General features: G+C 35.0%; 5 protein-coding genes across 10 annotated transcripts; 3 read left to right on the forward strand and 2 right to left on the reverse strand.

The window, feature by feature from the left end:
- Positions 1–4,603: 4,603 nt before the first annotated feature.
- On the reverse strand, positions 4,604–6,351 carry LOC104753705 (uncharacterized). Of its 4 annotated transcripts, none has more exons than XM_087503367.1 (7): positions 6,061–6,351; positions 5,838–5,975; positions 5,576–5,637; positions 5,409–5,466; positions 5,160–5,250; positions 4,999–5,070; positions 4,604–4,895 (listed from the first exon to the last, which is right to left on the reverse strand). In XM_087503367.1, exons 3-7 carry the CDS (start codon positions 5,586–5,588, stop codon positions 4,863–4,865), a joined length of 267 nt encoding a protein of 88 aa, XP_087359493.1. In that variant the 5' UTR covers positions 5,589–5,637; positions 5,838–5,975; positions 6,061–6,351; the 3' UTR covers positions 4,604–4,862. The 4 variants fall into 4 exon arrangements, with proteins under 4 accessions (XP_087359493.1, XP_087359495.1, XP_019093653.2 ...); XM_087503369.1 differs by having other exon boundaries at positions 5,409–5,471; XM_019238108.2 differs by having other exon boundaries at positions 5,409–5,471; positions 5,838–6,338.
- Positions 6,352–7,208: 857 nt separating this feature from the next.
- LOC104750726 (uncharacterized) lies at positions 7,209–8,583 on the forward strand. The gene is made up of 2 exons (XM_010472565.3): positions 7,209–7,485; positions 7,729–8,583. Exons 1-2 carry the CDS (start codon positions 7,318–7,320, stop codon positions 8,302–8,304), a joined length of 744 nt encoding a protein of 247 aa, XP_010470867.3. The 5' UTR covers positions 7,209–7,317; the 3' UTR covers positions 8,305–8,583.
- A 1,450-nt stretch (positions 8,584–10,033) lies between these two features.
- Positions 10,034–12,220, forward strand: LOC104750727 (basic leucine zipper 9). Of its 2 annotated transcripts, none has more exons than XM_087504504.1 (6): positions 10,034–10,929; positions 11,040–11,130; positions 11,222–11,393; positions 11,513–11,588; positions 11,668–11,793; positions 11,867–12,220. In XM_087504504.1, the coding sequence occupies exons 1-6, from the start codon at positions 10,768–10,770 to the stop codon at positions 12,119–12,121; spliced, it is 882 nt and encodes a 293-aa protein (XP_087360630.1). In that variant the 5' UTR covers positions 10,034–10,767; the 3' UTR covers positions 12,122–12,220. The 2 variants fall into 2 exon arrangements, with proteins under 2 accessions (XP_087360630.1, XP_087360629.1); XM_087504503.1 differs by having other exon boundaries at positions 10,491–10,929; positions 11,234–11,393.
- Positions 12,221–12,305: 85 nt separating this feature from the next.
- On the reverse strand, positions 12,306–18,458 carry LOC104750728 (uncharacterized). Of its 2 annotated transcripts, XM_010472567.2 has the most exons (19): positions 18,162–18,458; positions 17,813–17,983; positions 17,465–17,692; positions 17,196–17,282; positions 16,982–17,071; positions 16,745–16,871; positions 16,289–16,389; positions 15,762–15,930; positions 15,524–15,645; positions 15,173–15,301; positions 14,983–15,081; positions 14,855–14,912; positions 14,677–14,752; positions 14,467–14,596; positions 14,226–14,383; positions 13,981–14,053; positions 13,701–13,892; positions 13,495–13,588; positions 12,306–13,421 (listed from the first exon to the last, which is right to left on the reverse strand). In XM_010472567.2, the coding sequence occupies exons 1-19, from the start codon at positions 18,204–18,206 to the stop codon at positions 12,535–12,537; spliced, it is 3,036 nt and encodes a 1,011-aa protein (XP_010470869.2). In that variant the 5' UTR covers positions 18,207–18,458; the 3' UTR covers positions 12,306–12,534. The 2 variants fall into 2 exon arrangements, with proteins under 2 accessions (XP_010470869.2, XP_087360628.1); XM_087504502.1 differs by lacking the exon at positions 18,162–18,458 and having other exon boundaries at positions 14,983–15,097.
- Positions 18,459–18,927: 469 nt separating this feature from the next.
- Positions 18,928–21,066, forward strand: LOC104753706 (aspartic proteinase nepenthesin-1-like). The gene is made up of 2 exons (XM_010475921.2): positions 18,928–19,745; positions 20,540–21,066. Exons 1-2 carry the CDS (start codon positions 18,958–18,960, stop codon positions 20,961–20,963), a joined length of 1,212 nt encoding a protein of 403 aa, XP_010474223.1. The 5' UTR covers positions 18,928–18,957; the 3' UTR covers positions 20,964–21,066.
- Positions 21,067–23,351: the final 2,285 nt, after the last annotated feature.

Consider the following 23,351-nt stretch of genomic DNA (forward strand, 5'->3'; position numbering starts at 1 on the left):
TCGTCTATTATATCTTACACCTTTTTAACTTTGAGACTAATTGGGAGACTGTAACACATTTAATATCAAATTATGTTCCCATAGACAATAGTATATATACTCTTCAAGAGCTTTCAATACTTTTTCTACTACTTCTTAATATTAGTAGAATAGTGGAAATTATCTCACACTAGTTTCTTTCATCATATATATATACTAGCAATTGATCCGCGCTACGCGCGGGAGTTAGAAGAGAGTGTTTTTTCGGTTGTTTGTTAATTTGTTTTTTTAGTTATGTATTTTCCTCTTTTCGTCAGGTTATGTTGTTAGTATGTTTTCTTTTGGTCTTTTGTTAATTTGTTTTACTCTTTTGTTGGTTTATTTGTCCCTCTATGATTTTTCAGCTAATTTAGTCTAATTTTTTCTCTCGTAGTTAGATTATGGTTTGTTTGGTTTCTTTTTTAAACAATTTTTTAGTATTTTAAATTTTCGTTTGTATCAGGTACTCACTTTCTTTTCTTTGTTTCTGTTGTTTTTTATATTGTGGTTTTGTTTTTTATTTGGTGTTTTTTTTGCATTAAGTAGATTATAGTGAGAAGTTTTACAAATTTGTTAGTAAGTAGTTGTGTTTATTTTGAAATTTGGTTTTGTATTTCATGTTTTTAAATTTCCTAAGTATATGGTTTTATTGTATATGTTGATTTGTGGTTGTAATTGTTTTTTTGGTTTTTTTTTTCCTTTTTTTTTGTGTGTTTGGTTAGATTGATTGTTTATTGTATTTAACTCAGAGGGTGTATTCAACTTACATTTTAGGTGATTTGTATAAAAGTTACAAATCCTAAATCCTATGTTATTCAATCATGGATTTTAAAAAGTCTCCTGAAATCCACTGTTTTTAAACTGATGATTTAAAAATCTACTGTTATTCAAAACAGTTTGTGGATTTGAATTTTAATAAGTTTTAGGGATTCTAGAGTATTTGAGAGAATTTTTTTAGTTAAAAATACTGAAATCCAAATCTCATGGTTTTAGGTGGGATTTGAAATATTTTTACAATAAATCATATTAACTTCCCTAAAATCTATCAAAATTCCAAATTTACTAAATCCTATAGAATTCTCCAAAATCATTGTTTCAATTATTTATTTGAGGATGTTATATTATCTCTATTTGAACGGGAAGGAGTTAATTATCTCTTTAGGCCTAATAATATTATCTCCATTTGAACGCGAAGGAGTTAATTCATTTTCTGATCTAGAGGACAGTAGAAGGATTGGAGCTCAAATTTTAAACCATCCATTGTATCGATGCTGAACAGTATTATTTTCTCGTTTGTTTGGTTGATTTTGCCTTGGCTTCCCATCGCTTGTGGGTAATTGGTTCTTCCCTGGTTTCTTCGTTGAACGGAACTGTTAATTCGAGTTGTGTTTTTAAATTATTTAAGTGTCTTCTTACCTTTGATTTTCTAATTAATTAATTGTTATTTTTTGGAGGTCGGTTTTGTTTTGTCTTTTTGATTCATTAGGGCCGTTTCTGTTTTTGTCTTCATTAATTGTGATTTTTGTTTTCTTTTCTTTTTTTGTTAGTTTTTGTTTGCGTTTGTATTAATTTTGAAATAGTTCTGTTTTTGCTCTTTTTTAATAGTTTTGGGGAGCTTTTGTTGGGGGCGATTTTATTTACAAACATTGATGTTATGTGGGGAACTAAATGTGGAACTCTTAGTTGAGTATTTGTTTCGTGTTCTAACAGTGTCTGCATCTTTTACCTTGTTTGTGTTTGGTGATGGTTGTGTAAATGGCTCTCCCCTTCAACCTGTTTGGTGGTGTTGCTAGGCGTTGGTGTAGGTCGAATATTAAGATTGAATGTGTGAGTCAAATACACAGGATTTCAAACAACTCTTCCAATACCTTTCAGCGAACTCTTGTGTCGTTGTCAAGTCTCCATCAGAATAAAACTTGGTCCCAGACGTAGCATTAAGAAAAAGTTCATCTGGAGAGTATGATTGGGTTAGAAATGACATAATATTTGAAAACAAAGTGCACATTTTATTGACGTCAAATAATTATGAACATGAACTGCTTCACCTGCAATAATCTTTGGGTTTATATTGGTCGCTAAGAGTATATAAGTCCCCTCATCATTCTTGCTAAAGACCTTCTCCAATGAGGTTGCTTGGTCGTCAAATGCACTTAGACGGACATTCTGACCACTATAACAAAAGGCAACATGTGGTGAAGGTAGTAAAATGCATAAATGGAGAGGAGAAGTTCTATATCGTGAGAATTTGATGAGAATTTGATGAAAGACAATGAGGGAAAACCTTTCAAGACGCAGATGGACTAACATCCTCTCCAAAGTTTGTGACATCCCATTAGTTTTGGTGGAAACTACTTCGCCCATGACATCTAATAAGAGCAAAACCATATAGTTTAACATTTAATTTCCAGGAAAATATACTATAGATGCAACGAAGTTGAGAAACTTTTCAATGATTATCTACATATTTGGAACTACAAAACTTAGACAAACCTGGGAGCTCCGTATTGGTGTTCGCCAGTGACACTAACTCTTCATGAGTCCTTAAGCGGAAAAACTCTTTTGGAATAACACAGAAAGACTCTTCTACCTCTTCAAAAAAAGTGGCTGGTGTGAACCGTATATAAAAGTGGAAATCCGACAATTTGACATGGGTGTTGCTTCTAGTGACGTCAAAGGCGGATATTATATACATAGCTCGATCACGCAGAGCATGTTCGAATTTAGGAAGGTGGGTGACGTAAATGGAGCCTTGCATCAAAGTAGATTGGAAAAGAGGGAAATATTAACAAAAGGGTAAGTACATAATTAAGAATGAATCAAGAGGAGAATGGAGATTGAGGAACCTTTTCGTCAATGAGAAGGAAATCAACACCCATGAGTTGTCCCACATTTTTTAACTTTTCGAGCAGGCCAGAAACGGAGAATCCTTCCTAGGATTTGTTGGTACGAACTTCATATTTGTTAGAAGAGAAGCGTAAGGCCAAGTGTAAGTTGAAGAAATGACTATAGCAAGAAATATATAGAAAACATTTAGGAATATAGAAAACGCAAGGAGTTTAATATAAACACCCTACATGGTTGTTTGCAAGGTGGAACGCAGGTTCCAAAAATATATGAAACTATGTCTTCGTACACCTATACTTGGTTCTATAAAATTTCAGAGGAAGGATATATGAAAGACTAACCGAAACAGCTGATCTAGAATACTTGAGAGAGATCTCTTCTTCATCAGAGTTGAACCGGTGGGCATGGATCGACCTACTATGCTTACTATTGACTTTGTCTCGAGTGAATATAACTTGGCAACCGCTTTTATTTTATCGTCTTTGATCTTTGTGGAGTCGCAGAACCATTTCCTCAAACCATGTGCGTAAAAACACTATATAGGCGAAGACTGACATATCTATCTACGAATGTAGTTTTAGGTTAAGAATATATTTGTAAAATAATAAAGAATTTCTAATGGAGAATTAGCTACCAATCCAAACCCAAATAATAATCGAAGATATCAAAAGACTCTTTATTCTAGTATCAAAATTAACTTATAAGAACAAATAAATCTTAAAACATTAGTCTTATCCTGATGTAGTAGAAAAGAAACTGATCATAATTGATGTATAGCATATTGAAAGAAAAACATAGAGAAACGAAATATATTAGATAATAATTTTAGCAACTAATATTCTTATATACTCAAATGATTGGATCTTAAAAAATAGTATTTTGGAATTCTGAGACCATAAAGATACTATATGATTATACATTTTTAACCTTAGAAACATAAAAATTAAAGAAGAGACGTGGAGGCAAATGGCAGTCTTTGACCATTAGGGTCAACAAAGTCGTCCGTGCATGTCATGTGTTCTTCCTTCCTCTTTTTTGATAATGATGAGCGAAACCCTATATGTTATTTTATATATTTGGTCCATGTTTGATCAGTTGATTTGATACTATTTCTGTCACGAATTTGTGTTCGTTTAATTAAAGTGATATTAGTTACTTTAAAATTCTATAATCACCGTTTGAAATTCTATAATCACCGTTCGCACCTACTATTCATATTCGTGTGTATTATATTTTGCAGTACAACTTTACCAAACGTGTTAAGGTGGGAACAGGTTCAACTTCTTGGATGTTAAGGAGCCAAAAAGCTTCATTCACTCGCTTTTCGTTTTTGTTATTGGAGTTAGAACATGCTGAAGCACTAATCAAAGTTTTCTGTAGCACTATTTTTTTTGTCGATTATACTTGATTATCACGAAACCAAGAAATTTTTTATAGTGATACACCTAAGGTCTAGGTGTCTGATTAGTCAATTAGACGTTTGAGCTTTTTAGTTATTACTATAAAATAAACAAAAATTATTTCTAGAAAGCTTTGGATTGTAAAAACTCATCTTAGATTATTATCATATAAAAAATTAAAATAGTATAAGATTAATTGATAGGTTAACTGAGACACTTATACAAGTAAAAAGGGTGCACGGTTGTCGCTTTCTCTTAAAAAATTTCACCTACAAATTATTGCTTAGATCACCCTTTAAATTTCTCTTAAATTTAAAATCTATACTGTTATCATAAAGGACTTAATCGAATTTTCTTTATATAAAATCATACTATAGTTCTAGACAAACATATGTATTTTAGTTACATAAATAACTAATTAATCTATTAAAGATATCCCCAAGGTTCTGATAGGTTGAATGATCAATTCCTTTACCATAAATTAAATACATTTTCACATTCAATCATCTATGTATGTCGTGTGATACCTTTAGTTTCACAATAATATTCAGTAGTGAGATGCCCCATAGATGTTCAAAGTACAGCATAATATCCTTCTTCCTAATCGTCATCCACCCCGCAGCGCCTATGGATCTGTAAACACATCCGAGAGATAAACTTAAACTCAATGATATTGATGGTTAAGGCAAGACATGTTTTAATAACTTGTTTTTTCAGAGGATTGTGTAAACTGTACCGTGACTTTTGTTTGTTTTGCAGTTTGGCTGTTTATTTGTTCCAACAGTGTAATAAGCCGCTCCTCAGAAACCTGTAAAGCAAACAGAGTATTTCAATAACTATTAGATGGATAATATGATACGTAAGAATTACGAAATGGAAAAGCGTCTGGATCATTACCTTTTCAACTATCTGTCCCATTTGAGCAGCCCTCAAAATAACATCCTCTACACCTCTAGCTTTCTCAGGTTTACCAGGGCAATTTGAGCAACTATAGAGCACAAAGAAGAAGAAAGAGAAGCATCAAAGATATATAAACACAATATTGTGTCTCCCTCGAGCTTTGGAAGATCATCATATTGGCGACTTAATGAAGGAAGAAGGGAGAGTAACTAATTGAACTCCCAAGACATATTAGATGGGACTTACTTCTCTCTGGCTTGGGAAGACAATATTTGACTAAGCATCATTTGTCTACGTTCATCAGCTTCACTACACGAAAATGTTCCAATCAGACAATACATTACTTCAAAAACAGAATTCCAAACCGAACAAAAATCATATATGAATGCCAACTAAAACACAAGGATACACACCTTCTAGCATCATCCTGTTGTTTCTCTTGCTCTGGATTTTGTTGATTACCACCCTGTTTACCCTGCAAAATAATGCAGTTTAGTGAAGATCTCACAAGGGAAACAAGTTATCTGAGAAGAAATCAGATATCAGTAAAGGTATATTAAGAAATTTTAACATGCCTTGTCGAGCCATAATCTCTTGCATTCTCCTCTGTTTAATAGTATCGAAATTAACTTATAACAACAAATAAATCGCTAAAAGGAGTAGAACAGAGCGAACCTTGTGTTATGTGGCCGACCAAGAGACGAAAACCCACGTCGCTGTCAAATATTAAGATTGTTGCCTCTTGTAATCAACTGAGAACAGATGGTTACTTAATCCCGGAGATGTAGCAGCTTAATATGAAATCTGCTACGCCTGAATTTCACTCATAAAAATGAAGAAAACACAGCGAAGATATATAGGAGGCAGGGAAATTGTTTTATATAAGAGAAGGACTTACGACAATTTAAGGAAGAAGTAGTGGACTGTCCATTAACTCAGAGAAGATGGAAGATCATAATTAACAGTTAGGAACGAAACCGTAGCAATTGTGATGAAAGACATGGAAGAATAAGTGATAGTGTAGAGGACTGGAAGCCTTGAATTCGCATCAAATGGTGAAACGCCATGGATCGTGAGTTAAGAAGAAGAGCAACCAGTGGAGATGGAGCATCGTCGACGGCGCGGAAAAGAGGCAAAAATAGGTTAAATCCATAGGATAGAAAAACATGTGGGCCTGAATTTTCTCTGCAAAAACTTTGGGCTAAGTTTAATCCAAAAAACCCAAAATATTAAATAAGGAGTGCTGACGTGGCTGCACCAGAAGAGAGAAAAATGTAACTTTATATATATAGATATATGAGATAAGTACATCTAGTACTTAATATTTACTTCTAGTGGAGAAACTAGTTGATAACTTTATATATCTTATCCATATTTATGGTCACTTTTATATAGCAACTTTCTCATCAATGGTGTGGCTTTTTTATTTTATAACATAAAGTTATATTCTCTTCAAAGAGTAAACCAAGTCAATAGGATGTGATTCACATCAACATCTCATAATTTACACAGACACAAATAACAAAATCATAATATTTATATTTTGTCTACAAGACAAATATAAATTTGTGACTTTAAAAGTATATATTCTTTTAAAGAATTTTAGTCATTTACTTTCTTTAGATTACTATTCTTTTAAAAGTATATATTCTTTTAAACGAAATCATAATATTTTTACTCTTAATGAGAATTTTTTTTAAAAGATTTTGAGAGGCATTTTGATGTAAATACTAATTACATAAACAAATATAAAAACGTATGAGTATTTCTCCTTTAATAGTATAGATGTAAACAAGGAATATATCTCACAACAAATCTACATGTCTTTTTTTTTTACTCTATCATTTTTTTTTGTCAACAAATCTACATCTATGTACACAACATTTAAATTAATACATTTTGATTACATATGTATATGAAATAATATTAATTATAAAATTAAGCTTCTATTTAAATTTAATGGGAAATATGTATATATTAATTGATATGGGACAATTTAATTGATTATATTTAGAATTTATACTGAAAATCAATATTATTTTTTTCATCTAACTTTTTCATATATATAAATGAAGACAAAAGAAATCGTTAATATCGAAGAGGTTGGAAAGAAAAAGAAAAGAAAAAAGAGCTAGGAAGAGAGATAGAGGCGCAAATGGAGTGGAAGAAATGGTACTTGGATGCTATTCTTGTGCCCTTAGCTCTTGTGATTATGCTTTGTTACCACATCTACTTGTGCTTCATGGTTCGAACCCATCCCTTCTCCACCCTCCTCGGCATTAACTCTCGCGGCCGCCGGATCTGGATTTGTTCTATGATCAAGGTTTATATATACATCTCCATTTTCATCATACCCAAAATATAAAATTATGGTATAATTTAGTCATTGTCATCGTATTGATAAGAGCTTTGGTATGAGGATTAATTAATTTAGATGGTATGTAAATTAGTCTTGGTTCTGGTCTGAAATCCTCTCATAGATATATCTACAAATGAAGTTAGAAAAATATTTATAATTGGAGAAATATATAAGGATTTTATTATTGTTTATTTTCTAACGTTTCAGGAGAATCAAAAGATGAACATATTGGCCGTACAAACACTGCGTAACATAATAATGGGAGCTACACTGATGGCCACGACATGCGTGCTCCTCTGCGCCGGTCTAGCCGCGGTGTTAAGCAGCACCTACAGCATCAAGAAGCCACTAAACGACGCCGTTTTTCTTGGAGCTCATGGAGATTTTGTCATATCTATTAAATACCTAACTATTCTCACCATTTTCATCTTCTCCTTCTTCTTCCACTCCCTCTCCATCCGTTTCTTAAACCAAGTCGCCATTCTCGTTAACATCCCTAATTTAGACCCTAATCTTTCCGGTTGCTTATTCCTCACGTCTGAGCACGTCAGCGAGATGTTCGAGAAGGGTATCTTTCTCAACACGGTAGGGAACAGGTTGTTCTACGCCGGGTTTTCACTGATGCTGTGGGTCTTTGGTCCCATCCTCGTGTTCTTGAGCGTTTTGGGGATGGTTCTTGTTCTTTATAACCTCGATTTCGTGTCACCCAACGACAAGAAAGAGAAACAACGTGTAGTTGATTGCCGCCGCGGCTCTGATCTTCTGAATGATGGTGATAACTGATGATGATGCCTTGATGCTAGATGATTTTAAGGATGATGCATGAAGTAGTAAAAGACGGTACGTTATATCCTCCGGATTGTTAGATAAATGCACTTGGAGAGTTTCTCTATAACCTCTAGTTTCAGTCTCTCATTAGTCGCGTTACCAAATAGACGTCATGAGTTCTTTTGGTTGTAAAAATATTATATATCCGTTTTGTAAACAGAAAGAAAATTCTAAACACAAATTATTACACAAAATATTATAATATTGAAAATAATTGATTTTTTTTCCTTCAAAGAACATTCATTTGGTCCCTTAAAACTAGAACTAAAGATACTTGTGTTGTTTATTTGTTATTTCGTCAGTTTCATAGGTCACGAGAAATCTTGTTATTGTCTTGAATTTCAAATGATCGTTTTTTCCTATAGTTATATTTATGCACCTATGACCACAAAAGAGACAAATATGTGAAACACAGGCTCTATGATTTGGAATAAGTAAATTTTCGGAAAACTTAAATCACTCCTACGTACTAATACTATATACTCTAGTGGCTAAACATAGAACAACGTCTTCTTTTTTTCTTCTTTTTATATACTATTTCCTTTTCTTTTCTTTAATTGGCTTTAATTTACAGAACAACGAAACATCGTATGGAGATTAAAGTACTGAAAGGTTTTAGAAAGAGAGAAATTATAACGAGAGGTAATAAGAGCTTTATATACATACTCGAATGAGAGAAATTATAAATCATACATTGGAAGAACACCAACATATAATTATTGATTTGAAGGAGAAGTAGAGAAATGAATAAAGCCAAACCATATCGGAAGGAAGGTGACACCGAAGTGAGAAGATGAAGCTGTTGCTGCTCTTGATGGAGAAGGACATGTAAGGCTTGCAAGCCTTCTGTGAATTAGTTGAAGTATCCTTTTCACTATACGGTCGAGAGGGTGTTCCATATGGAGCATAAACTTCCTTTCTTCCAAAGTTCATAAATTGTGGTATGTAGAATAAGCTTGCAGATCATTTACCCGTGAGAGAACAACGTCTTAAAGTTAAGTATGTTCATAAATTTATTTATTTTCTTACTGATGTCCCAAGAATTTGAGTAGTACAAATGCCATAATATCTAGGAACTGATACAATATTTTTCTTAAAAAAATCTTGAAGAGCTACTTGATAGAACTGAAGTGAAAAATATTCATATTACCTAAACCTTTCACTAGAATAACAATATATCTACTAAATATAGTGATCATAAATAAGTAGTGATGTTGTTCTCTCATGGGTTTAGGCGTTTAGCCTATACTTTTGTGGCCCTTTTTTTTTTTTTTTTTTTTTTGGATTTGAATGAGTCAAAGCATAATCAATTGTGAATTGTATAATGGATTCGAATCAAATGAGAACTTAAGGTCCCCAATCTCCAGTGGTTGTTTAAAAACATCACTGCTTATTTAGTTATTATTATTCCTCATGCAAAGGGTTAACCTGTAGTGTAGTCGGTAGATCGTAAACTTTGTAGTCCACTAAGTTCGAATGTTCTAGTTGATGAAAATATATATATATAGAAAAAGCTTTTCTAAAATGCTTTTGGATTCTAAATTCGGATCTAAATAACTTTTGATTTTATAAAGACACATCATTTCCTAGTTTGTTTCTTTTGTTGTGAAATATTATAACTTTTTAAAGGAAGTAGTGCAGATCAAAAGAAAGAAAAGTTGGTTTTACGCACAAAAGCTAGAATAACATTAGAGAAAAAAAAAAGAAGAAGAAAAAAAAGCATTTCTGGTGCTGGAGAAAAGAAACGTCTTTAGATCTGCTTTCCAAAAGCATATGACGACGATAAAAGTAAGAGAAAACAAAGAAGGGAGAAGCATATTGTGTTCTTAGTGTGACCAGAAAAATTATTAAGTTTATTTTTTGCTAAATTATTTACTTAACTTTTAAAATTTCGATTTCTTCATATTATTAACCATTTTTTCCTAAATATTTTAGGATCCTTTTTATGAATATAATCTCTTTATATGCCTATAAAATTATAAAAACACAAGGTTCGATATATTGTAAGAGTCTCTGACTAACCTTAGATAGTCTCCTCTAGCTGGTTAAAGGTTATCATTATCATCTAATTGGTGGCATATACTCTTCTATAAAACTATTTGACATATATAAAGAGGCTAAGGGAGAAAAATACAGAGCCTAAGATCTCTCTCTCTCTCTCTCTCTGGCTTTGCTTTTCAGTTCTCTTTGTTATTTGTTGTCATTAAAGAAAAAAAAGTTGGAAATGAAGACGTTGCATTGACAAAGCAAATTCAATTTTGCTTAGCCATTAAGAAGCTTTTTACAACTTTAGTAAAGAAGAGACGGTTATATAAAGAAGATGTCTGTCATAACTTACTCTCCCCCCCCCCCCCCCCCCCCCTCCCCTCTTTTCCCACCAATTCTCTTCTTGTGTGTTCGCATACCAAAAAAAAAAAAATGAATGGTCACACAGCCAAAGACATGGGTATGGAGAGAAGTGCTTCTGAGTTGGCTCTACAAGAGTATCTCACTAAGGTCTTGTCTTCTTCTGCTTTATCCAGACAAGAATCTATTCTTGACACAAGCCCTCTAGACCCTTCTTTCGATCTCATCAGCCGGGTTAGTCTTTGGTTTCTTCCTTCTGTTGCCTCTCCTGTTCGTATGGTTGTTGCTTGTGTCTAGATCAAGATCCAGAGATTGTAGTAAGATTCTTGGTTCTTTGGTTGCAGGATTACACCAGTGAGTTAAGAGATAGTCTTTTGTGGTCTGAGGGCTTGATTCCAACTGGACGTTTTCGCGATGCACAATCCTCAATCTGCGGTATGTGCAGGTCTCTTTGATTTCACTCCATGTAATAAGGTGTTGTTTTAGTTGGTATTAATGTTCACATGTATTGCTCTTATCTGGAAAGAGAATCTGTCAGCTGATAGTCCAGTGTCAGCCAATAAACCTGAGGCAAGAGGAGGAGCTCGGAGAACCACGAGTGCATCTTCTCATGATCACTCTGATGAAGAAGATGCAGAGACAGAAGCTGGTCAATCTGAAATGACTAATGATCCTAATGATCTAAAACGTATCAGAAGGTGTGTTGGATACTGTTAATAAGTTAGATGTAAAAAACAGAGAGAGAGAGAGAGAGAGAGAGAGAAAGACACATAGAAGGTGATCACACTTTTTTTTTTTTTTTGTGATGTAAACTCAGGATGTATTCAAACAGGGAATCAGCAAGGCGGTCAAGGAGAAGGAAGCAAGAGTACTTGGTAGATCTTGAATCTCAGGTAAGGTTAACACAAATAGCTGGTTTGATGATTTGATTCAGGAGTAATGTTTTGATGGTGACGTTGTGTTTTTGTCAAGGTTGATTCTTTGAAAGGAGAGAACTCGACACTGTACAAGCAGCTCATAGACGCAACGCAACAGTTTCGTAGCGCTGGAACAAATAACAGAGTTCTTAAATCAGATGTTGAAACTCTGAGAGTCAAGGTGTCATCGATCACTTGCTCTCTCAATTTGTGAAAAGTAAAAATTGGATTGTGCTAATTTAAGTAACTTACAGGTGAAACTAGCAGAAGATTTGGTAGCTAGAGGTTCCCTCACTAGCAGCTTGAATCAACTTTTACAAACTCATCTAAGTCCACCACCACACTCCATTAACAGCCTGCACTACACAGGACATACCTCACCTGCCATGACAGTCCACAGTGACCAATCTTTGTTCCCTGGAATGACACTTTCTGGACAGACCTCAAGCCCTGGACTTGGTAATGTATCCAGTGAAGCTGTTAGCTGTGTCTCAGACATCTGGCCATGACTCTCTTTCTTCACAACATGTAATGATCACTCAGCTAATGTCCTGTATGTGTTTCACTATAGAACGAGAAACATAATGAAAGCCGACGTGTTCGTTAAATGATCTCTAGTTTCGTTAACTAAACTCACAGTTCCAGGAACCTTAACTTCGAAGAATGGAAAATAAAAACAAAAACTATTTCAAGTTTGTGTCTAACATATACTTTATTGCTCGAAATACTGCAAATGGTATAGGCGATACATTACATTCTCACAAGGGAATTGCTCGAATTAGTTCCTTGAGTATACAGACAAAGAAACAAAAAAAAAACTGATCATTACACTTTACTTTCCAGCAATGTCTATTTAGCTATTTAAGGAGACCGCTATGTATGTTGAAACGTAAGCAGGCAAAACTTATGTAAAAATCCAACCTTAGTTGATTAGAGGCGTAGCCATCTCTGAATCTGGACCGATAGCACTTGAAAGGGAGAAGTCCTTAGGCAAGGGAATATTTAACTCTGAACAAACCAGCTGCATAATATTAGCCGTGACACCTCCCATAGACATCTTGTTTAGTGTAACTGCAATGGAAAATCTGTTTTTAATGTCACAGAAGCCTGTTGATCCTCCCATCCCCGAATGTCCAAAGCCAGCCAGAGACCCATCTTGTGAAATGACGCGCTTAAAACCAAGCCCAAACTTCCCATCCGGTACCACTAAGTTACTGTAATCACCACTACCCATGAAAGCATCATGGATCCTCGGGTTGCTAAACATATTGTGAATATCATCTTGATGATCATCTTTACTGATCTCAGTTTCGCCAGCAGAACTATTAGTATCAACTAGCCTGGCTAAACTTTCTGTATTTGACTCTCTGCTGCTACTAGCACTCATAAACTGCTTCTCATCATACAGCCTCCTCTCTTGATGATCTTTTGGTTTAAGCTTTTCTGTAGCTGCCATCTCCTTACCCTTTCTCTTTTTTATTGTGTCTTTCAACGATGTGAATTTCGGAACATTGGTGTGGCTACCTAGTGGTGGCTGGGATAAAGAGGAATGTGGAGGTGGCACTAGGCCACCATCTGCTAGGGTTGCATAGTACCGTGCAAGTGCTCGAGCAGATAAATGTCCATTAGCCGCAGGAATTATGGCTCTGCGCACATTCAATGTGTTAAATAAGACTGGCAAGCTGGTTGCCAGTTGTAAGATCTTGTCAGGCTGAAATGTGGAAGGAAGCTCAGGCTGACTGGCAAGGGACGAAAGCTTGCTCAGTTCCTCGGTGTCCAACGTCAAAGTGGCAAGCCTTGATTCAACACCTATGATAAGATCAAGATGTTAGATGATTCTTAGTAAAGCTCGTAGCCTAATTCAATCTCTGTTACTATTTACCTGGGGGGATTCCAATGTACAGTTCTCCATCAATCTTTAGAGGTTTAATAATGGCCTCTTCCAGGATCTCCTGGAATTTCTTTCCAGAAGCATACTGTTCAAGATTGGTGAAAGCAAGATTGAAATCAGCATAGTAGAGGTAAGAGATACAAACTGAGAGTTGCATAAGTTTTATGATTAAACAATGAATGATCTGATTAGTTTACCTCGAGGATTCCACCACATAGCCATCCAAACGTGAGATAGTGATAAAACTGCTGAGTGCCAGGCTCTGTTTCAGGTGATGAATTAGCAATACGTTTCAAACATTCATCCCAGTCACAAATAAGCAAAGGATTTTCTCCTACAGGGTCAAAGGCACTGTGCATCCCAGATGTATGGTTAAGCACATGATGGACCTGAAACATAAAACCGAGGTATTAAAATGAAAAGCAATATCTGACAACAGACTGCAAAATGGTTATGTGACAGTGTAGCTCATTATACCTTAATGGTATCTTTTCCATTTGATCCGAATCCTGGCCATATATTTGCCACAGTCTGGTCGAGCTGGAGTTTTCTGTATCATTAAATACTTAACATTACTAAAGTATGACTAAGCATGAGTTCTGCAAACGAGATCATGGAATTAACAATGAGACCAATATGTAATGCTTGAAGTCGATTCAGAATGTCAGGGTGTGTGAAATGAATACATGAAAAAGTTTGCAACCTTATAATGTGTAACTCACCTTTTGTCGACAAGCCAATGTATCATTCCGGCAGTGACACCCTTTGTCACAGAGAAAACAGGAAATAAACTATCGGGTTGAACTGGGCGTGGGTCATATCTTCCAAGCACTCCAGCAGCAGTGTCAATAATGACTTTCCCATCTTTATATGCACATACCTAAACAATCATGGCTGAGTTAAACCAAAAGTATAATGAAAAGGAAGCCTCTTACAAACCGACAGTAAAAGAGCGTAGTTCACCTGAATTCCAAGAATTTTCTGGATACTCCCAAGTTCAGTGAGCAACCTCCTCAGTTTGACCTCTACATCAGAATGGATTGGCGAGTCATGTATCCAGTGAGCATCTACAGTTGGTCCTCGACTGATACTTCTGCAAAGTCACATTATCATCGTACGAGATATCTTCCAAAGAAATGATGAAATGAACTGCAATATTCCAAGGGGGCTTACCCCAACAGAACAGATTCGGCAAATGGTCTCATGATGTCCAGATAAACGATTCGAACATTCATAGTGGATGAAAGTCCTAAACAGCCGACAAAAGTAATAAGTAAATACATAGCAAAGTAATATAACTAATCCACCCTTTGATGTAATGAGGTAAAGTAGTATGATTCACACATCATACCTCTGAGTAAATTAATGACCCTTGCAAAAATAACAATATCACCCGGAAATGCATCTATCTGTATCAAATGTTTTCATTTAGATATCGATGGTCATTAAGGCATACACTTGACAAAAATTAATGCTTACCGGATTGAAGCGTTTAACTTCTTTCTGGCTAAGCTGCATCTTCTCCTGTATGACTTTCATATTTTGCGTTCTTTGATCGTTCAGGGTTTTTAGCGTTTTCTATTAAGAGAGGAATCTGTAAGAGCGGATTCGCTAAAGTTACCCCAGTAGAGAAAGCAAGGTTATGGAAGAAAGAAGTAAATTTACTCACCAGAGCTTCGTTTGAAGGAGTTGAAGATCGGAAGAAGAGACCTGCCACGCTCATTGCCTGATCTGGCAGGTCTAACCGCAGCTTCAGTCCCATTTCTGAAAAGGCAGACAAAAGCGCCACTTGATCTCCCTGTGACAAAAAATATTCACATGACCAGAGTGCAGTTGGCTCAGTTTTTTTTTTTCTTTTACTTTTTTTTTTAATGTTTGTTCAATTGTTTAAATTGTCGAACATTTAAGTTCTGTTAACGAACAAACTCATCACTCTAACATCCTACAAAATGATCAACTAATGGGTTGGGTAAGACAGACAGGTAGAAAAGAAAGATGTATTGCATAATCTTTCACAAACCTCTGCTGATGCTAGAAACATTTTGGCTAAGGCTTGTTTCAAGGAGTGTGAGATTTTCTTTGTAAGCCCAAAATCAAGTAATATAGGACGGTGTGGTGGTTCTTTACTAACAAGAAAATTTCCTGCGAAACAGAGTATAGACATACTTCTATCAGATGAAGACCTTATCTCTAAGCAAACTCGGTGGTTACAAGACAGAAAACAATGGGCGAACTCCAAAAAATCATGAGGACCATACCTGGATGTGGGTCGCCATTGAAAAACCCATCAACATATATCTGATGGGCATATGCACGAGTGATCTCTTCAACGATCTTTTGTTTATCAACACCAAAAGCATCCAGAGCTTCCACATCGTTCAAACGAATTCCATCCATGTACTCAAGAATGAGTACACTCTCAGAAGACTGTCATTTAGAGCAACAGAGGAGGTGTAAGGCATAAGTAGCAGGAATTCGGAAAAGGAATGAACGGCTTTCAATGCTCAGTTTAAGTCTACGCTGAATACCAGGGACAATCTGTGTTACACATTAGTTACATTGGTCCACTACTTATCCTAGAGCAGTTTCTAAGCAATACCAAATATAGACAACATGCAGCATCAGAAATACCATGATACAGAATTATCATCGATATACATATTCTTTTAGTATTTGGATGTCTTTTGTGATTTTCACTAAGGGCATTGATGGTTCCATCCTAGACTTAAAAACTGGACATGAAATTTTGTATGTATCTATGCTCTAGATTAGGACAGATGAGAACCTGAATTATATCTGGAATTAAGACATCAACCCGATTGTCACTTCTAACTTCATCATTTGTCTTCTTGCAGCCGAGATTCCTAGATACGGCTCGAGTATTTTCTACATATTGAGAAACAAAACAAAAATGGGTAAAACTCAGGAATTGCAGTTCAGAGAGAGGTGTAAGCATTGAAAAATGCTGAACCTACGAAAGGAAATTAAAGACACAGTATACTGCCTATTTTACTATGTTATATCGATCATGTGATTAGAATGGTAAGACATGCATAATTTAAACTTAATATTTGCCAACACAAGTAACAGAGATGAATATCGATTCAGCAACTTCTATCTCAGAACCAAAGCACATCCCAAGAAATTGATCATGGATGGCAATCACAAGCTTTGATGCATGAAAAGTTTTCTCATAGGGTGAAAATTAATACTATTCATTATTTATGCAAGTAAAGCATACCGGCTTCAATATTGAAGTCTAATTCTCTTGGAGCTTCCTTGCACCATTCATCTATCATGGGGTTAAAATCGTACTGTGGTTCTGCCCACGCAATCCAGTCAACAATGGACTTCGCATTCTTTAAGTCCTGTGAAGAAATGAAAAGAGAAAATAAGTTAAAAGAAGTGTGAACGAACAGTCATATAATAGCTATAGCTCCCACTGTTCATCTCAAAAACTTCAAAACAAAGACCATACCTCCAAAATAATAGCTCTAATGCCATCATGCTGAACTTTAACAACCACATCCTGGCCATTAGCTAGAGTTGCACGATGAACCTGTGCTATCTACAAAACAGAGAGCTCACTATAAAACAAAGCATACGAGTTTCTAGCCATTCAGTAGCTTAAAAGCATTTTGCTTCTATTAGCTATAAGGTATGTGTGCATCAAACAGATCTCAGAATTTTACCGAAGCAGTTGCCAAAGGCTCGTCAGCAAAATCAGTGAACAGAACATTCATGGAATGCCCTAGTTCTCTTTCAATGGTTCGACAAACCTGAGAGAAAGAAGGTACATATCGAGCTTAGTATATCAACAAGGCCACAGTATTATAAAGAACGAGTACTCACATACAAGAGAACTTCAAAATCATACTACATTGACATAATATCACAAACAAAAACTTTAGCTTCTCTCTGTCTATCCTCTAATGTTAAAACATTAAAGTAGAATCACAACCTCTTGCAACGGACGAGGAGGCAAAGAGTCCTGCAACTGCCTGAGGAGAGATATATAAGCCTGAGGTAGAACATCAGCACGAGTAGATAGATACTGCCCCATTTTGACCCAGAGTCCTTCCAATTCCACAATCAAATTCAAAACCCGCTTAGCATTACGATCATGAGCTTTTTCCCATAAAGCAGGAACTTTGGACTTCTTAATCCACTTCTCCTTTTGCTGAACACCCTTCACTCACAAATCCAAATCCAAAAAAACTCTTTAACATTAACAAAAAAAAAAAAAAAAAAGCACTACAATAACACAAAACAGAACAAGAGGAGATAGAAACAAATTCAAAAGCTTTACCTTGTAATCGAGGTAAATGAGTATAGCTACTGAGAAGACTTTCACACGTCTCCTATAAATGTTTCCCCAACCCATTGATGCAAATTTGTGAAAGAGTCTCTTAAAACTTGCTGAGAGTCTAACAAAAAACGAAACGATACAACCCAACACTAGTGACCACCACCGTTTATTCTACAACAAAATCAGATCATAAAAGAGAGATTTTTTCAGTTACCCAAGTCCTAGAATCAAGAGAAAACAAAGAACCCAGATCGTAAAATGATAAATTGGAAGATTAGAAAACAGAATTAAAGAAAACAAACAAGAAAACAAGAGAACCCAGATCGTAAAAATGAGATTTTTATTATACCTGGAATGAGCCAGAATTGATTCCACGAAATCGCGAACTCCGCATTAATATAAATATAATAAATAAATGCGTGAATTAGAAAATTCTACGTTTTGAATAATCTTTTTCAAAAAGCTCAAAGCTTTTTTTTTGTTGTGTTAGGTGAGGTGAGAGAGCTCAGCGTAAGATATTGAAAGAAGAAGACAAAGAAAAGAAAGATCTACACGAAGATGAAAAAACGCGTCATGCGTTTTGTTGAAATGAAACGAAAACAAAAACAAAAACAAAAGCCCCCGCGAAGCAATGAATCTATACCGTAGATTCTTGTGAGACCCACGCATCTCTCTTTTGTCTGATTCTCTTGGGCTTTTAGGCCCATTAGCCCAAGTTCTTATGATCCTAAATGGGCCACGTCATCTAATGCCTGTCACGGTAGATGCGTTTAGTAACCAACCGACCTACATTTATAAGCCACACATGCCACATGAATTATGATGATTTTCGAGTAAATTTATTTTTTCAGAAAAACTAACATAACAAAACATTAATTAATTAACATTTATATAATATTAGTTTAATTTCATGCAAGGTGAAACACTGATTAGAAAATGATTAGTTTCATGATAACTTAAGATAATTCATTTATAATTCGCATATAATATCTACGTTGTTGCATGGAAACTTTTTTTAGTTTCGTTTCATCTTTCCGGAACAATATATTCACAAATAATTATATACTACCTATTTCATATAAATGGTAGCTAACAATTTAGAATGCTATAGAAGCATTAAACTATACGAAAACTCGTGTCCAAATATGGTTTCATCAAATCCACTCTTTCTTATTCTTCTTCTTCTCTTCATTGTATTAACTCATAGCTCTAGCCTTGATGATGATCTCCCGAATGATCAACCAAATGGCTTCTTTTTACCTTTCGAGTCAAATCTTTACGTTGAGATCACCATCGGAACCCCAACGCGAACTTTTAACCTCAAACTAGACTCTTCTACACATCTCACATGTCTCGATAATGATGATGACCACCAATGCTCACTCTCGGACAAATCTTCCAACACTTTCTCTAAAATCTCATGCAATAGCTCTTCTCTCTGTCCTCATGTCTCAACCAATTCAACTGACCATTACAACGCAACAACAACGAATATAACGTCTCTCTCTCTTCTCTGCACGCCTTCAGATTTTTGCCGTTACGAAGCCTCTCCCTCTAGCTCCGGCTACCTTGTCTCCGACACACTTCAGTTGACTTCCTCAATCACTGACCAAGAAAACTCCCTCTCCATAGTTCGAGGGTTTGTCTTTGGCTGTGGGACTAGTAACCGTGCTTCACCGGAGGAAGACGGAGGTGGCGTCGACGGGAGAGTGAGTCTAACTACTCATCGTTTCTCACTCCTGTCACAGCTTCGTCTCACAAGATTTTCACACTGTCTATGGCCTTCCACCTCGGGGTCGCGTAACTACATCCGTCTTGGATCAGTGGCTGCGTACGGCGGCGATATGATATTGGTTCCGATGTTAAACACGACGGGGACGGAAGCTTACTCGTATCACGTTGCTCTCTTCGGGATCAGTCTTGGCCAACAGAGGTATATAAATATATCTTTTACTGATATTTTGATTATACTTTTGGATTAGTCTATTTTAGACCTAGTTAACATGGTTACGTATAATTAAACAATCTGATATAATATACGATTTCACAGGCTCAACCTCTTGAGAGAACTAAATACTTAAACAGCAAGCTCATTAATCACAGTGAATGTAATTGTTTTCCCGCAATCACACATCTTTAAGCAATTGCTATATATATATATATATATATATATATATATATATATATATATATATATATATATATATATTGATGAACAAAACTTATATTCTTATACGAGTTCTTAGTTAAATAAGTTTTTAATAAGAGAAAAAAATTATTCAGTCATTAAATTCATTTTATTGATTAACTGATGTTGCTCTAATGTAGACTTTACGGTTTTGCTTATAATGAAAGAACCATCAACAGTATGAGATCGTTCTTTCATTAGAAGCAAAACCATATAAGTCTCCATTAGGGTGTTATGGAAAAATTATTCAGTAAAATTTATCAGATGTGACCTATCCTAGCCATTATATTTGGGTTTCGATTGTTTGTTTGCTAAGAAATTTGGTATCCCCATGTAAATTTATTCAGTTTTAATTATTCGCAAATATATCTTAAAAAGAATAATAATATTTTATATCGATCTAAGAAATTTATATTTTATCATCTTCACATAAAAATGCAAATGAGGGAGCAGCGTTTGAAACAAACATGTTTTTTTCTTTGTTTGTAAATGTTAATCCATTATATATGTTTCTCACAAACTTTTTTTTTTTTCATCAGAATAAGCAATGAGAGTAGTGGAATAGCAATAGATATCGGGACGTACTACACAAGTCTAGAGCCATCACTCTACGAGGAGGTGAAAGAAGAGCTAATGACGCAGATTGGACCAACGATCGTGTACAAAGTGAACGAACTAATGTGTTTCACAACCGAGGTTGGCTTCGACATAGATTCATTACCCAAACTCACTCTCCATTTCCAAGGTTTCGATTACACAATCTCAAACAAAGGACTTTATCTCCGAGACAGCCCATCTTCTCTCTGCACGGCTTTGGTCAGATCGTCCATGGAAAATGAGGAAAGGGTTAATGTGCTTGGAGCGTCGGCTCTTGTTGATCATGCAATTGGGTATGACACTTCACAGAGGATGCTTGCCTTTCAACAAAGGGATTGTTTGGCCGATTTCGTAGATGGTACGTAGGTGAGTTTTAATTATTTGTCTTTATGACCTAAATATTTGTAGACATGATCATAGCAAAGACAATGTTCGTGATTATTTTAATAAACACAACTTCCGACGCAAAGCATTGCACATGACTTATAAATTAGGACAAAATGCTCAATATTAATTTTTCATTTATTTCTAAAGTTAACACTTGTAAAAATATTTACCAAAATAAACAACGGAGTCATGTGTAATTACTATTCAGGGATCTCGAGTCAAAACTCAAAACGATCTTCGAAATATGTGGTAACACCGTAACTAACTTTCGCATGGTCGGTACATGTAACTGTAAGTATCTAAGCCCTTTAGCTACTATAGTTTAGTAAAACTCATTGTGTTTATAAGAAATAATCAACTAATTATCAGATTAATAGATATGTTTTTGTCTTTTTGACATTAGAAGAAAAGCTTATCGATTAGTAGTAGTAGATAACATTTCTAGAATATATGTTGCGGTGATGCCATAAAGATGACTAATGCTACTAATTCAATAAATGACAAATCAAAACAACAAATCATATCCCTAACAAATGATGAAAAAGTTGATTCAAAAACATTATCTTAGCTTTGAGGCTTAGATACTTACATGTACCGACCAACATATATGGCAAGGACATAGGGGCGGTGCAGTTGTTGGCGGCCGCCACACCTTTTTGCTTCCATTTCTGTGTTTTTTTTTTCATTTACTTAAAAACTAAGCTATATCTATATCCATTTGTATAAAACAATTTAGCGTCCATCCATATCTATGTCTGTGAATCTGCGATCAATAGAAGTTCTCAGAAGAAAAAAAATGTTCTAAAATGTAGTTGTTGTTTAATGCCTAGTTAAGCTATACTAATACCCTACAACAATACTGGTTTTATTAATTGTTACCTAGACAAGTGTATATATTTAGGTAGTCGAATCTTCTTAAATAAATTTAAAATCAATTTTGAGATCTATAACTAAACATCATGGACTATTTAACCAAATCGAATCCACTACAACTAAAAACACCAGTTTATATATGCTATATTCTTTGAGCAATAAGTAAAGGTCACTAAACCCATGCTGAAGTCAAGTCCTCCTTGTGACACTCTTATTATTATTAAAGAATTAGGCCTTCTTTCAAATATATATATTATTAGAGAACAATTGTTTGAACTCTCTGAACGTGATCGGTTGTGTGCGAGTTAAGAAGTAGGACTCTAAAGTACTAGTATATTGGTGGTTATATGTAACTGACAAGCGTTATAAGATTGACGGTAAATATAATTGACCATCCCATTTACATATTGCAAATTTCGGACAAACATGAATATATAAATTCCTGTTTGTATAAATCTGTCAAATAAAAGTATATCTCTCATCTCTGTAATGTTTCTTTTATTAATATTCTTCTTTTGGTTTTTCTTGATTCTTATTTAGCATCGAGGCCAATCACCACTAATGCAATAATTCCTTTGACTTCAATATATTTGTAAACAAGTAAAACATATATTTGGTTCAAAGTAGTGGACCAATACGCGCACCACCTAATTATATATTCCGCTCCCTTTCCATGCGGTTCCTTTCGGAAACATTAAACATCAATTATATCGAATGATTGTTTATGTGTCGATACTAATTTGTTTACAACTTTGTAAACAAATTTCACATATGAGATGATCAAATAAACTTGTCTGAATTCTTTTATTACCAATAAACTTGATCCACCTAATGTAAAGATTTTGAGAAGTGTACAAGATATTATGAGTGGATAGTGGAAAGGCCGTGCAGTGAGAAAGGCCGAGTCTTTTGACATTATAACATAATTACCTTTATGTTGAGCACTACAGCCACTTGCTATAGGAATCTCCAGCTGATGGTCGAATATTTATATCACCAAATATGTAAATGTATATAATATTGGAACGGAGTATAGAACTTATATGTCTCTCTTATAAATACTTCCTCTCCTCCACTCCCTAAACGCACCACAAAACCACACACTCATATTGATGTACTTGAAAATCTTGATGGACATGTGAGCCCAACGGAGTAGAATTACATGACGTGGAGTAGAGTATAATGCAGCCAAGGATGACTTGCCGGAACATTGTTAATCATGCATATATGGTGATAAACATATTTCTGGCAAGTTGTCCTTCGGCTACATTTTGCTCTCTTCTTCTCATGCAAACTCTCCTTGGGATATTCTATATTTTCTTTCTTTCAAATCAACGATGTCAAACGTATTAACAAGATGTTGGTATTGATCAGAAACTCCATCAACGGTATGAGACTATATACAATCATGTCTACTTATTTTTCGTTTAAATGGTCCAACACATGTTCGAAGCGAGCTTAAGAAACTAAGGTACATATACATATTTTTATATA

This window comes from Camelina sativa, chromosome 20 (assembly GCF_030686135.1).
Source record: "Camelina sativa cultivar CO46 ecotype springtype chromosome 20, ASM3068613v1".
Classification (NCBI taxonomy): domain Eukaryota; kingdom Viridiplantae; phylum Streptophyta; class Magnoliopsida; order Brassicales; family Brassicaceae; genus Camelina; species Camelina sativa.

Excerpts from the sequence above, each read along its gene's own strand:
- LOC104753705 (XM_087503367.1), bottom strand. Across the intron at positions 5,251-5,408 it reads TCTTCCCAAGCCAGAGAGAA|TTGCTCAAATTGCCCTGGTA; the intron begins GTAAGTCCCATC and ends TGTGCTCTATAG. Across the intron at positions 5,071-5,159 it reads TGGGACAGATAGTTGAAAAG|GTTTCTGAGGAGCGGCTTAT; the intron begins GTAATGATCCAG and ends TTTGCTTTACAG.
- LOC104750726 (XM_010472565.3), top strand. The coding sequence starts at position 7,318 with ATGGAGTGGAAGAAATGGTACTTGGATGCTATTCTTGTGCCCTTAGCT. Across the intron at positions 7,486-7,728 it reads GGATTTGTTCTATGATCAAG|GAGAATCAAAAGATGAACAT; the intron begins GTTTATATATAC and ends CTAACGTTTCAG.
- LOC104753706 (XM_010475921.2), top strand. The coding sequence starts at position 18,958 with ATGGTTTCATCAAATCCACTCTTTCTTATTCTTCTTCTTCTCTTCATT. Across the intron at positions 19,746-20,539 it reads ATCAGTCTTGGCCAACAGAG|AATAAGCAATGAGAGTAGTG; the intron begins GTATATAAATAT and ends TTTTTTCATCAG.
- LOC104750728 (XM_010472567.2), bottom strand. The coding sequence starts at position 18,206 with ATGCGGAGTTCGCGATTTCGTGGAATCAATTCTGGCTCATTCCAG. Across the intron at positions 16,390-16,744 it reads AGACTTCAATATTGAAGCCG|AAAATACTCGAGCCGTATCT; the intron begins GTATGCTTTACT and ends CTCAATATGTAG. Across the intron at positions 15,931-16,288 it reads TAATTCCAGATATAATTCAG|TCTTCTGAGAGTGTACTCAT; the intron begins GTTCTCATCTGT and ends TCTAAATGACAG.
- LOC104750727 (XM_087504504.1), top strand. The coding sequence starts at position 10,768 with ATGAATGGTCACACAGCCAAAGACATGGGTATGGAGAGAAGTGCTTCT. Across the intron at positions 10,930-11,039 it reads CTTTCGATCTCATCAGCCGG|GATTACACCAGTGAGTTAAG; the intron begins GTTAGTCTTTGG and ends CTTTGGTTGCAG. Across the intron at positions 11,794-11,866 it reads TTGAAACTCTGAGAGTCAAG|GTGAAACTAGCAGAAGATTT; the intron begins GTGTCATCGATC and ends AGTAACTTACAG.